This window comes from Haemorhous mexicanus, chromosome 6 (assembly GCF_027477595.1).
Source record: "Haemorhous mexicanus isolate bHaeMex1 chromosome 6, bHaeMex1.pri, whole genome shotgun sequence".
Taxonomy (NCBI): domain Eukaryota; kingdom Metazoa; phylum Chordata; class Aves; order Passeriformes; family Fringillidae; genus Haemorhous; species Haemorhous mexicanus.
In genome coordinates, this window is record NC_082346.1 from 59,780,664 (window position 1) to 59,794,402 (window position 13,739).

Here is a 13,739-nt window from a genome sequence, read left to right on the forward strand (position 1 = left end):
GATCAGCGATGCTCCTGTGGCTCCTGTGGACCTGGTACATGTCAGCTTAAATTAGGCATTCAGGCTCCAGTATCCATGATTCCCTTCCTGAGAACTTAAAGGCCAAGGGTCCAAAGGAGTTAAGGAAGAGTCATGACAGATGACAGATGACTCTTGAAATGTGCTTGCTGAGCTTTAAAGTTCTTTCTTCAGTTGAATCTCTGGTGCAGTCCAGGATGGTGATGCAGATTGTTCAGGTGTGCCAGGATGAAGTCTCTGCACAGAAAAATTTAGTCTTACATCATGTTTTTGCAACACCAGTTCTTTTATTTATCATCTGCTGTGAAATTCAGTTTACCACCACAAATACAACTACTTTAAGTAACAAAAATCTTTATTTCTTTGATTCTTGTGCTTCAGTATTCCATTTAATATGTTAAATTCTTATACACTAATACCCTAACTTCCTAATCCCGATTCACAAGTGTTAAAAGTGAGCTTTTCTATTCTAAACTCCTGTAAATGCATTCAGTCCTACTGTATAAACTTCCAACTACATGAAAATTCAACTGCTATTTGCATTTATCTCCTTGCTATTAAGCCAGAGTCCTGTGTTACTCCACTACAGTTTCATTAGATTTTAATGATGCTTTGCAGTTAATTAGGAGAACCTATGCTTTAATTACTGAAATTTCCTACCATAGTTTCCGCATGTCCAGTTTTATAGATGATAAAAACACAGTTAGAGCCCTAATCTCTGACTCATGGCAAGCATTGTTCTCTGGTCTGTAAGATGGAGTGGCTGCTTAGCTAGATAATTAATTTACCTGTAAAATCTGTGACTTAGGTTTTTAACAATTTTCCCTTGGTGAAGACTTGCCTAAACCTAGGCCTGGATGCAAACCCAGTTTAAAACAGTGGAAGGATTTCAGGAACCTCTGCATCTGGACATCAGTAGTTGCAGCTAATGGAGCTTCCCAGGAAAGCCCATGGTACAGAAGAACAGAGACAAGAGAAATGTAAGAACTTGAGCACTGGGTTGGATATTTTGGTATTTTGTGTCCCCTTCAGCCTGCAAGTCTGCAAAAGCAGCAGCTCCAGTGGCCTGTAGTGCCTGCACAGAACATTCCAGGGGTTGTACAAGGGCAAGGACAAGGCAGTTTGCTTTCTGCTGCAAAAACCCTGCCTTTAGCAAAAGCTTGGGAAGCTGTGTTACAGCCAGTCTTACATTTATCTCAACTCAGGAAGGTGCTATGATGTACATCACCCAAACAAATGAGAAACTGTTGTAAATTCCAGCTGAAAAATCATAGAAACAGTGGTACAGTCCTAGAGACTGGTCATCTAGGGTGGGTGGTTTCTCTTGCCTCAGGTCTTTCACTAACCCTTCAAGCCTTGCTATAAGACCCTCTGCACTTAAATTGCATCCATCTGCACCAAACCTAGAGCAGCCAGAGGATAGGAGCAGAAGGACCCTGAGGTACCCAGTGTCACACCAGATTTATTTTTGTGGCTACAAAGGGGCTAGTGGGATGCACTGCACCTGCAGCTGGGCTGCTGAGTCCAGACAGTGCTCCAGCTTGGAAGAGGGAATTCTTCTTCCAGGTCTTGGATTACTTCTCTGCACTGCTTCTTCTGACAGCCTGGACCTGACCTAAGAGATTTCTGCCAGTTTCATTTTCAAAGCTCCAGCAATGACATTCTGAGCAGTCTGTTGTGAGGATATATTTGCATCACATGATTTCCTATTTTCCTTAATTTTTATGAACTTTTCATTAAGCTTCTCATTATCCTCCAAAACACACATGTGCTCATGAAACAGGATAATTACTGAGGAATTTCAGCTTTTTGTTTTCCATCAGACAGGTCAGACAATTTCTATCATCCAAGGATGTTTTTCAACCTACTATACTCTGTTACATCCTAAGTTGTTCCAAATATATCTCCATGGTCACACTGGAGTGTGTTTTGGGACATCATTTGCCCTAAATCTGTAATGCATTTCATTCAGTCACTCAGCATGTTGAAATGGCTGTGTTTTGAACCCCAAATTTAAAGAAAAGAAGAAAGAATGAGTTTTTTTATATGAGTATTACAATAGGTTTCTGTGGTGTTGAACAATCCCAGCATTGATGGAGCAAGAGTTAATGTGTGTTTCTATGATAACTAAAGACTTTAAATTGATGTGGTTGAAATCAAAATATAAGTTAAAAACTTGATTGAAATTACTACTACTTCACATCTGTTGATTTGTTGCCTCAAATATTTATCTCTGAATAACACAGTCATTGTGTAGTCCCAAAGAAGATTGTGGCCAAAAGTGGTGAGTCCTTGCGTGAGAACTGAAGGCAAAGTGTAAGTTAGTGTGGAGGAGGTAAAGTGAAGATCTAGTCCTTGCTGCCTGTGTAGCAGGATGTCCTGAAAAGAATTTAAAACCTCAGTGTGTTTTCCTTGTATGTGGAAGAGGATTTGGTCTCCCACACTGAAGTGGAGGTGCTTTAAGCTCAGAATTTTGGCTTCCCTGTCTCCTTGGGAATAACTCATCTTTAAATCCTGCCTTCAGACCACATTGCTTCAGCCTGTCTCTGAGTGCTCACAAACAAGGAATTAACAATGACACTAAAAGCATTAGCATATTTATTATTACCTAAGGGGAAGCAAGTGGCCTCTGATCCATAATCTTAAATCACTTAGAGCCCTCCTCTGACAGCTGGGATGAGATGTGTAACACATGGACACTTATCTCCTGGTGGATCAGGGGCTCAAACAAGATGGGATTTTTTTTTTAATATTTTTTTTTTTTTATGTTCAGTGATGCAGATTTTGGGGGTACTCATCTAATAACAAGCAGAGTTAAAAACATGACAAAACTGAAAAGCTTTTACAAATTAAGCAGTGTCTCTCATCCATCACAACCTGGGGTTGTTTTGTGAAAGGTAAAAGAGGCAGTGCTTTCTATATATAAGACCATTTTAAAATAGATTAAAAAATCTTTGCAGAAATAATTTGGTATATGAAACACACTGAATTCAAATATCTTAGTTTTTATTAAAATATCCAGGCAGCAAATGAGAAATTTATAGATACTAGCTCTTCTGTAAGAAATAGGTCATTATCCAGGAAAGCAGAACAACCATTAACTAACATGCACATGTCTCAAGGTCTTATCTAATGATAACACTCTGAAATGTCTGTAAAACCCAAAGATTTTCTCATCTTGACCTTTGTGCTGTTGTATGGCTTACAATTTGCTCGGAAGGCAATTAAATAAATGTCTGTCATGTTTTAACAGTAGTTTCCTTCAGAAAAGCCATAGGTTGAATGAGAAAAAAGTAATCTTATTTAGTTTCAACCTGAACATCAATGGCAATTGGGATAATGAAAGCCAATTCCACATTGCACTGACTGAAATGGAAATCACAGGAATATAACACAGAATTAGAATTATTCACTGCCAAGCTTTCATAAAGGAGATGGGTTTATGGTAAATAGACACAGGTTGTAGCTTCATTAACCAGGAATCTACATGAGGACAATGCAGCTTATTCATGTTTGCTGTTAATAAGAGCTTCAAGAGCTGTAGAAATAATTAGTGATGCCCTGAGACAAATAGAGGAACCAGGCTGCCATTCCTGCCATGTCCCATCACACTGAGGTGCCCATAAGTGTTGGCTGGATTTCCTTGTGGATGACCAGGAGTAGAAGCCTGCCAGGCTTTGTGGCCAAAGAGAACTTCCACAACATTAGCTGTGACAGCTGCACACAGTTCCCTGCTGGGAAGGGCAGGTAAAAATCATTTGGACAAGCATTTTTGTTTTGTTGTAGAGACTGCAGAAGTTGTTGTTCATTCCTTGCTGGTCAGAATGAGGTGAACAAGGAGTTGTGCCTCATCTCCTAGAGCTGAGCTGGGAACAGGTACAGTTGGAATCCACAGATCTCTGAAGAGTAGGAGGCAGGAGAGAGGCTCAAGATCTCACTGTCCTTCCCATGGGTCTGTGAGCAGTGCCTGTGCACTGATGGGGCTTTCTGTTTCCCCTTTATGGACTGTTTGCCTCCTGGATGCACTCTGCAGGACCAGGAAAGAGTATTCACAGTTATCTCTGCCTCTTGGATGTAATATCTTGGGATTAATACAGAATAAATGGTGAACTTGTCTTGTTTGAGGAGATGCCAGGGCTGTGGAGCTGCTCATGAGCTTAATTCCTGGGGAAGTAAGTCCCTGAGTGGATGGGCCAAGCAATTTCCTGGGCACTGCCACCAAAGGGATGGAGCAGACAAAGGGGAGCTCTCAGTTCCAGACCACATCTCAGGGAAGGTCTATCCACATCTGTTTTCATCCTTCATTTCTTTAAGCGTCTTTACGCAGCGCTGCATGTGAGAAGATGAAGCCACCTCCAGAAGAAGCACAAAATGAAATAATGCACTGAACAATTCCATTCTTGCTAGGGTGACCTTAAGTGCCAGAAACTGTTGTGACTTAAGAAATTCTTTGATGTATGACACATTCTTTCTGATGTTTCTTTTTCTTATTTTATCTAAAAAGCTGCTTTTTAAGGATAGATTTCCCAGTAGTGTGCTATCCCTTGCCCCATTAGAAGGCTATGCAATAATTTTGCTTACTGTAGCTATGACAACAAAACTGAAAACTATAAAACCTTTAAATATGCAATCTTTAGGCAACCTGGGATCTACTACTTGGGGTCATCCATGGATGTTGTTAGTGTGCAACTTTTCAGTGCATTAGACATACCAGTAGCCTTTGTGCTGATGACCCACTTGATTCCTTAAAAGACATGTTGCTGCCTTTCATCTTGCCCTGATTTTCAAACCCTTAGCCAGATTCTATCTGCGTTGATAAAACTGAATTTAATGGACTCTACAGACAATTTCCAGGGATTTTTTTAATGTCTCTAACCAGCTACTTGGTTTAAAAAACAAGTTAATTTTGTTATGATACCACTAAATCTGTCAATTTGAATCACTGGTTCAGCTCATATATTATTAATAAGAAAACAAGCCAAACTCAACTTAGATGTGATTTTCAGATCTCAGTTTCAGAGCATTTAAATCCAAGTGACTTCGGATCTTAGTGCAATTAAAACAGAGCACAGCATTGCTGCTGACATTCAGTTCTTAGGGCCAGGATACTCAGTGATGTGCTAAAGACCACCCTAATGCATGCAGGGTTAATCACTGCTCAGCTCCATACATCATCTTTGGGATCCTTACAAAATTACCTGATTATTACAGAAAAATGCTGTGATTTGCCAATCAGATGTTTTCTTACCTTTGACTCTTTGGCCTCCATCCAGTGCCAAATGTTTTGGCCAGGCCTGAAATAGAATTCCATACTCATATGAGCCAAATCTTTCTAAAAAATCTGAGTAGCTTGGTCAGCTGCCTAGTGAGTATTGTGAGTTTTTTATAAAGAGCTGACCTTGATTCTGGCTGCTGAATATGTCTGAAAACCCACAGTGGCCTTTCTCCACAAAATAAAAAGACCTATCTGTGACCTCAAATGTGTTTGAGGTTGGAGGAGTTTATTTTCTTTATTTTCAAAGCTGGCATTTTTAGTATCTCCGATATTTGCTACAGTTACTCATTCAGGAAACAGTCCTAGTTATTGCACCACAGAATGTCAAAGCTCTTGGCTTGGTTATCAGTCAATATATTCCCTACCTACAACCCCCAAAATGTGGGAATCCTGTGTGCTGAAAGAGGATTGATAGCTAATGTTCATTATTCATTGGCCTCTGCTCTTTTTGTTGACAAGTCTTAACAGATTCTGTAACACCTGCTAAGTCATCCTGTAGTGTTTTCCAGCTGGGGAAGATTTTTAAGCAATTACTAAAACCTGTAAACCCATCCTAAAAGTTATTGTTTGGATGCACTCTTAATCTGTGCAGTTTTTGTTTTGATTCATTTGCTTTTGTTTGAATTTTTTATAATCTTTGCTCCCTGTAGAGCTCTTTGAGCTGTTCAGGAAGCTTATCTTGAACTGCCTGCACATGCTGAGGAAATGGATGAGAGAGGTAAAAAATCAGATGGAACCTTCTGGGGAGTTTAATTTCCCACCCCTACAGATTTTGAGCTGAAAGGACTGTGAGACCTTTTGTGCTAATTCCCTATGAGTCTTCCAGAGCTGGTTCCTGCCTTTCCCAATCTCTAGCAGCAACCACAAGCCATTCTCTCACTGTCAGCATTTTCCATATGAGATGATCTAGAGATGATGGTGCTGTTGAGTCTTTGCTCTGGGAGTCGTCGTGCTGGGGTCTGTATCTGCTGGGTGCCAGGTGGGGATGGCAGAGCTCAGCAATTGTCTTACACTGACTTGGAGGAGATTCAGTTTCCTGTGCAAAGAGGGAAAGTGATAAATATTATTCGGTTTATTTAAATATTATTCTGATTATTTATTTTGCTTTCCTTTCTCCTCCCTCAGCTTCGGAGGGGATCAGGTCTTTGTGGATACCTGTGTGCTGTTCAGGGACCCTTGGTTCTTTTCTGGTGAAATCAGAGTTGGTACAGCCAGGAAAGATACTCCTCTGGGTAGAATTCAGCTTTCTCCTCTGATTTTGCACTGATACGTGGCAGGTTCTGTTCTTTCATGCTGCCTGGACATGTAGACGAGAGCTGGCTGCAGAGTCTGTGGCTGCTGATTTATTACAGAGCAAATTCTGTAGCAGCACAAGCACCTGTCCCCTCCAAGTGCTGCAAACCCCTCAGTTAGCAAAGCATTGCCATCAGCCACCTGAATACCCTGCCTGCCTTACAAACTGAATGTTTCACTGCAAAAGGCCACAGAATCTCCAAGGAAATCTCCTCTTTAGAAATTTGTCCTGGTGGTTTTTGCTGTGCTGCCTAAAGAACACACAGGGCAGAACCAATGGCGCAGCTGAGCTTTGGTTCTGTTGCCACGATGTTTTGGAGATATTTCCCTCGCAGTGAAAAGATTGACAGAGCATTGCAGGATGTCCCCTCCCTTAACCTGATTTTTTTATTTACACCCACATGAGTGCATTTGTTCACAATACGAACTCAGCCACGGTGCTACTAGTTTGTATTTCTTTGGCTGTATGCTGCCTTAAAATGCTGAGATCTCAGTGAGAGTAATTCACTATAAGAGTGTCCAAAGTTTTGTATTGTCAGTAAGGGGTCCTTTTCATGAATATTCATCTGAATTTGAAGTGCTCATTTGAAGAGCATGCAGAAAACATGTAGCTGAATGTTGCAATTGTCTCTCTTTGCTCTCTTTTCCTCTACATGTATCTACATTTATCTACAGCAGTCAACAATGCCTTGCCAAATCTTCTAGTATTAAATATTTGTTTTACTTGTCATCTGTTTCATTCTCTGTTCTCAATGCCTATGTAGCAGGCAAGAAAAATCAAATTAAGCATATTTGTTCCTGGCTAACTCTTAGATCATTACTCATTCACTGCTGATGTTGTAACTGATATCTCCATATATCTCTGTACAGTGATTTGTCATTAGGAGAATCACTTTATCATGACATCAGAAAATTCGTGAATTATGCTTTCTAAGACTGGATTTTCTCTGTGCAATGAATTTTTTTTTTGTCTCTTCATATCAGAGTATGTAATGATAGATATGCTGCTCATGTCTATAAAAAGAATAATTCTTTGACTATTCACTTTTAATACTCTGTATTTAGGTCTGTATTTGTGAGGAAATGGTATCTTGCTTTGCATCCAAGTGGCTTTTATTCTTGAGAGACACAGTTATTTTACAGTCCAGACAAGCAAAGGGTCTTGGAACATCTCAGAATCTTACAGGAACAACCTCTGCATCAGTTTAACCAATTTTTTTTGCAGTTTGGAAGCTCAAAAGCTAAAGTTTGGTAATCAGTCATGTATGAACACAGACATTTTTCTTAAGAGCAATGTTTGAGAATTCCTAGCTCGTGGCCTTGTTAAGTCAAAAGCACTTAAATTTCTGAAAGTATTAAAGGGACATAAAAAACTTATAACCATGATTCAGGCCCAAGAGTAGATAAAAATGTTCAAATTCATCAATCATGGTAGAAAAGAAAGCAGAATTTTTCATTAAGTTACTACTGAGATGAAGAAAGATGGCATGTTTCTGTTTTATTGTAATAAAGACAAACTTTCTGTTTGATTCACAAGTAAGGCTGAGGTGAAACAATCACTCTCAAAAGTAATTTTTCTTTTTTTTTTTTTTTTTTTTACTGAGAAGCTGAGGCGTGCCCATATTTCTACTGGTAAATGGAATGACTCAGGTAAATAGACTTCTGTAAAATTGACATTTGCCCCTGCTAAATTATGGAAATGTGATACAGAACATGGTCTACAGTGACTCAGACAAGATACTATTACTAATGCAAATGATGGCTTATAGAAAATATGCCTTGTCAAATGTGTTTATTACTATTTTTTATGATAAAACATACTTATGCAGGGGATTTTAATGTGTTCTGTACAGCATTTTGTTACAGAAAAATACCATTAACTCAAATTGGCTTACCCTGTGTTAACTAAAATAAAATCTAATGATCTGGTAGCTCTGGGAAGTTGGTTGTAAATGAGAAAAGCTCATGCAGGGGGAAGTTTCCAAAGAGAGCCTGTGCTTCATAATATTAGGAAGAAAAAGCATCTTCTGTCTCTCTTGTTTTTCCAAAATTGAGAGGTGACCTGATCATATTCTACGAACACCTGCCTGGGGAAGAGATTTATGAGTATTTCAGGTCTTTTATCTGAACAAGATCATAGATTCTCTGGCTGTTGGCTGAAAATTAAAAAAAAAAAGTTCAGAAACAACACATGTTTTGAAAGAGAGAGTAGCTGTCCATTGGAACAAATAACCTGTAGCATTTGCAAACTTCCAGGCTATAATTTTACCAGGTATTCTGGGATTGATGGGAATATTTGGAGTGGAAGAGGTTAGTGCAGATGGGTACAGTAGCCCCTGCTCACCACACGCTGTCATAGTACAGAGAATGGGAGAATAACTTCTGTTTCACCTTTCTGCATTCATTATGTCTTTGATCCCAAAGGCACTTTGATCTATCTGAATAAGAAAAGGACTAATTATTATTATTAAAATAGAAGTTGTTTATTCTTTTCACATTCTGTGCTTTAAGACCTTTAATAATGCTTTGCAGTAATTTGTTTTATACCTCTCCTGCATTAAACAGAAATTAAAATCGTGGCTTGAGTTCATTAACATGACCATTTACCTCAAAGCTTTGTCAGGGTTACCAGAGTCTCCCTCTGCTATTATTCCATGATAGTCAACTAATTAACCCAGTGTCCCTGTCTCCTGCACTGTCTGCAGAGCAAGCTGCCAGATTAATTCCATATGATGGGAAATTAATCAGTACTATTGATCTGCAGTCTTCTTGATATGAGACTTCCAGGGTGCTCTTAATCTCATGCTTTTTTCTGTCATTTAAACTAGAAAAACATTAAGAGGCTTTATATGTTTCTTAGTGCAATTAGCTACTGTGCATTTTGGGGCTGGGAGAATGTTAGTGTGTTTAGGAGGGTGTGCAGATATTAAACACATTTACAAACCCAACAAAACCCACAGGTTTTCACTTTCTTTCTTCAGGTGTATTTGTGTTACTGTTTCAATAGGGAAAGCTATTTAAGGTAAGAAACTAGCTGAGGTCTTATTTAATTGATCTACACTGGAGATATCTTCATAGTGGACAGTTCTTCACTCACCTTTACTTTACATTTCATGAGGTTTCAATATACTTCCTTTTTCCTCCAATCTCTGGATTTTCTAGTCTAGTAGGCCCTCCTGAGCAGGTAATTCCTTGTATAACTCACTGAGCTGAGCCTTGGGTGTGTTTGGACATGTGTTGGTAAGTGGTTACTACATCAAGACTTCTGAAAGTTGGATTTTCTGAGTGTGAGCCAAATGTGGTGGTTTTCTGTTGTGGGTAGTCTGTCTTTTGATGTCCTCGAGCTCCTTCAGCTCTGTGTGTCTGTTCTGTGCTCCTGCAGGGATTGAGCATAGCAGCAGGCAGAAAGTCTGGGCACCAGATCTGGAGGGACACCCATAGACAGGACAGAGCATTTCCACCTCTGGAAATGAGTGTGAGAGCAGTGAGGAGTGAGCAGAGTGTAACAGAACAGTCCTGTCTTCCACATCACCCTTTCAGATGAAGTGAAAGCAGTAGATGGGTGGGAAAAGACTCCCCCAAATCAGGATAAAACTCCCACCACAAGCTGTATGAAATGATTGGATGGATGGATGGATGGATGGATGGATGGATGGATGGATGGATGGATGGATGGATGGATGGATTTCAAGATCCCCCCCAGGCACATCTTCAGACCCACCCATCCGGTTTATATCGAACAGCGGTGGCCTTGGTGTCACATGCCCAGCTGATTATTTTTCCATCTTTTCTTTCACCCAGGTCCTGTCGATCTGCCCCAAGGACATGAGAGCAGACATCTGCGTGCACCTGAACAGGAAGGTTTTCAACGAGCACCCTGCCTTCCGGCTGGCCAGCGACGGCTGCCTGCGAGCCCTGGCCGTGGAGTTCCAGACCATCCATTGTGCCCCGGGGGACCTCATCTACCACGCTGGGGAAAGCGTTGATGCTCTCTGCTTTGTGGTCTCAGGATCCTTGGAAGTCATCCAGGACGACGAGGTGGTGGCTATTTTAGGTACTGTGATCTCTGCTGGAATGCTTGTGGTCTGTGTGTGTTTTCCTCTTGCTGAGGTTTGAATGTTAACGAGTTTGCCTAACATTGGCTGGGACTACGGGAAGGTAGCAGTTGTCATAAGATGGAGATGCTGTGCCTCCAGAGATCCTTCTCTGGAAGCAAATCCTTCATGTTTTGTGCCATTGGGAGTGCTCTTTCTGCCCAGTATGGCTCACTGGTCACAGCTACAGTGTCTCTGAGCAGAAGAGAATGGCATCTGTGTGCTCGACATGTTTTAAACTGAGGAAATGCACATTGTTTTATCTTAATCCCTCAGGAGGATTTCCACATTAACCTTCACACTGGGATTTTCATTTTTCTGTGTTCTAGCCCAAAATAACACCTGCAAACAGTCACTGCAAAGAGGCACAATTTTTGCTTGTAGTGAGCTGGCTTTACAGAAAATAGAGTCTGATCTGACTTTGCAAAGGGATGGGGTTACACAATGTACCAAACCACAGTCATGAGGAGTCTAAGTTATGGGGGAATTCAGGTGAATCACCCTGTCACTCCACTGTGCTGTCTGGTTTCGGGAAAGAGCCCAGGGGAGACCATCATTAGCTTGCATGGGAATGGGAAAGATGTGCCATGTTGTGGGACTGAGTGGTCAGCACCAGTGTGGAGGCAGGGATCCTCCTCAGAGGCAGAACTATGTGGAGGAAAAACTGGTGGCTCTGCAGAAAAACCACCCAGAGCCTGTCTTGCCTGTTTATAGATAGGCCCATTTATTGTAGAACTCATATCCTCTTGAATATTTGCCTTCTCTTAAGGTGGAGCTGTCACTCCCTGAGGGCAAACCCAGTGGGTTCCTGGTCCTAGGGCAGCTGTCAGACCCCAGTGAAGCTCTGTGCTGCTTTTTCCCTCTAAGGGTGGCTCCAGAGGGCTCCTGACATGTTTCCCTAAAAATGTGTGTGTGGCTGGGGCTGGGGTGGGATTGGGCAGAGTGTGGATGGGGCTGCATGGGAACAGCTCCCCCAGGGCATCACTTAGATTTTCCCAGTTGGATTAGGAGCTCAGGACAACTCACATCCATGCTCTTTTGAAATACTTGCTGCACCATTCTGTATTCTAGTGTACACTCAATTTTAAAAAAGAGAGATTTAGTGTAAGAATGAATCTGTTTCCATGTTCAGACGTAAAGTCATTATGATGAAAGCTCCTAAATCAACAATTTCCATAGGAAATTATTCCTTATATTCCAGTTCACTGGACCATTTCATTTTTATAATTAATCTCAGTGATGATATCTTATATTTGCTTACAGTTATTTAAAAAACAAAAGGCTTAAGAGGAAGTAGCAGTATTTAAACAAATAAATGTTTTTTACAATGAAAACAATAAGTATGTAATTTACTGAACTAAGAGCTAAATTTGCAAAATTTGATTGCAGTTATTAATGAATATTGTGTGTTTGGAATGGCAAGACAGTAAGAACTTTTTGTTTCTACCTTTTAGATGTATTAAATCTAGTATCTATGTTAATCCCCATTTGACCAGAGAGAATTTTAACCATATCTGGTTAAATTAATTACCTTTAATTACCAAAAGTGCCTTCAATTCTTCCATGACTCAGAGCTGTGTTCATCATATACTACAGGGATTGGCAGAACGTGTAAATGTAACTTGAAGCAAGATAAACTGCTTCCTCTAGTCCTAGAACACACTGAAGAGTTTTTTCATGCTCTGACAGATTATTTAGCAGAATAGTGAATTGAGTAATTATGGGATATTTTGTCCTGAAAATTCACTTGTGGAAGAAAATCTCTCCCAGATGTAGTTGCAAAGCTGCCATTTCTAGTGGCAGCTGTGGCACCTGAAACAACAACTGCAGACCAGACAGTGAAAAACATAATTTTTATTGATCTGTTCTGCCTTGAGACGTTCAAGCACAAGGACCATGAATCTGCCTAAGGGGGAGACCAGGTTTAAAAAAAAAATGACTAATGGGAAAACCTCAGTACCTGCTTTGAATGCTCCAGGCATCTGCTGCCACACTGGTTTTCCCAGGAAAAGTCAACTAGTGGATTGTGCTGCCAGTCTGTCCATCTTCTCTACCTCCCAGCAGTGACCTAGAGTAGAGGAAATGCAATAAGTATCCTTTGGAAACTTGTCCTCATTAATTTCCTCTATGAGAGCAGGAATGAGCAGGACATTCTGTCTGCAGCCCCTGCTCCTTGCAGAGGAAATAACGGAGCAATGTGGTTTAAAACAGAAGTGTGTTATTGGCCTTACTTAAGGAAAGAGAGAGGGAGAAGGGGTGTTTTTTTTTTTTTTTCAACCATGCTCACCCATAGATGGGTGGTCTGATGTATTTTTAAATGTGGACTATCCAAGAGAAGTGAGTCAGGTAGGGACATTCAAACAGGTTAAGAACCATCATGTCCCATTCTGACATTCGTGCTTCCGTTCGAAGTGCAGGGCTTCATCCTCCCTCAGGTCCTGGCATGAATCACTCCATGGATTTTGCTGCTTTTTCCCTTTGTCCATCTTCCCTTATCATGTTCCCTTGCCTCCAGCCGGGGTGAGTTGGCACATCCAGCCTCCCTGCCTGCAGAAATGGTGTCCTCAGGAGACTTGGCATCCTGTCCAGGTGCTTTTCTTTTTTTCCACCTTCATGGAACAGCCATCCTTTCTTTCAGCAGCTTTCTTCCTGCCTCAGCAGTGCCAGCTTTGGTGTTCCCTGTGCTTGAAATCAGGTGGAGCCTGGTGATTGACAAGGCAGCTTGCAGCACTGTGACATTTGGTTCCCCCCCAGTTTGATTTTGTTCTCATTTGTGGATAATTAAACGCCCAGTCACTGCAGTAATCAGCATTACAGAAACACTAACAGTAAGAGAATGACTCCAATTGCAGACCTGCAGTTTTTGGGACTCAGTAAAGGAGATATCCAGGTGCCCCATTATGTTCCCCTCATTAGTTACCTCCCCTTCTCGGGGGCAGTGTCCAACCTTTTGCAGGTCCTGGCTGTAGCAGGGAGCTCTCCATGTGCAGGGCTGGGGTGCTGCTACACTGGGGAAAAGGAGACACGGACATTTTAACATAACTCATCTGCAGCTGCCA

General features: G+C 41.0%; 1 protein-coding gene across 1 annotated transcript in view; it reads left to right on the top strand.

Annotated features, from left to right (window-relative positions):
• KCNH5 (potassium voltage-gated channel subfamily H member 5) overlaps nucleotides 1-13,739 on the top strand; it is a 149,404-nt gene that overhangs the window by 100,485 nt on the left and 35,180 nt on the right. Inside the window, exon 9 of the mRNA XM_059848193.1 lies at nucleotides 10,388-10,640. Within this exon, the coding sequence (XP_059704176.1) occupies nucleotides 10,388-10,640 (253 nt within the window). The remainder of the gene's footprint in view (nucleotides 1-10,387; nucleotides 10,641-13,739) is intronic.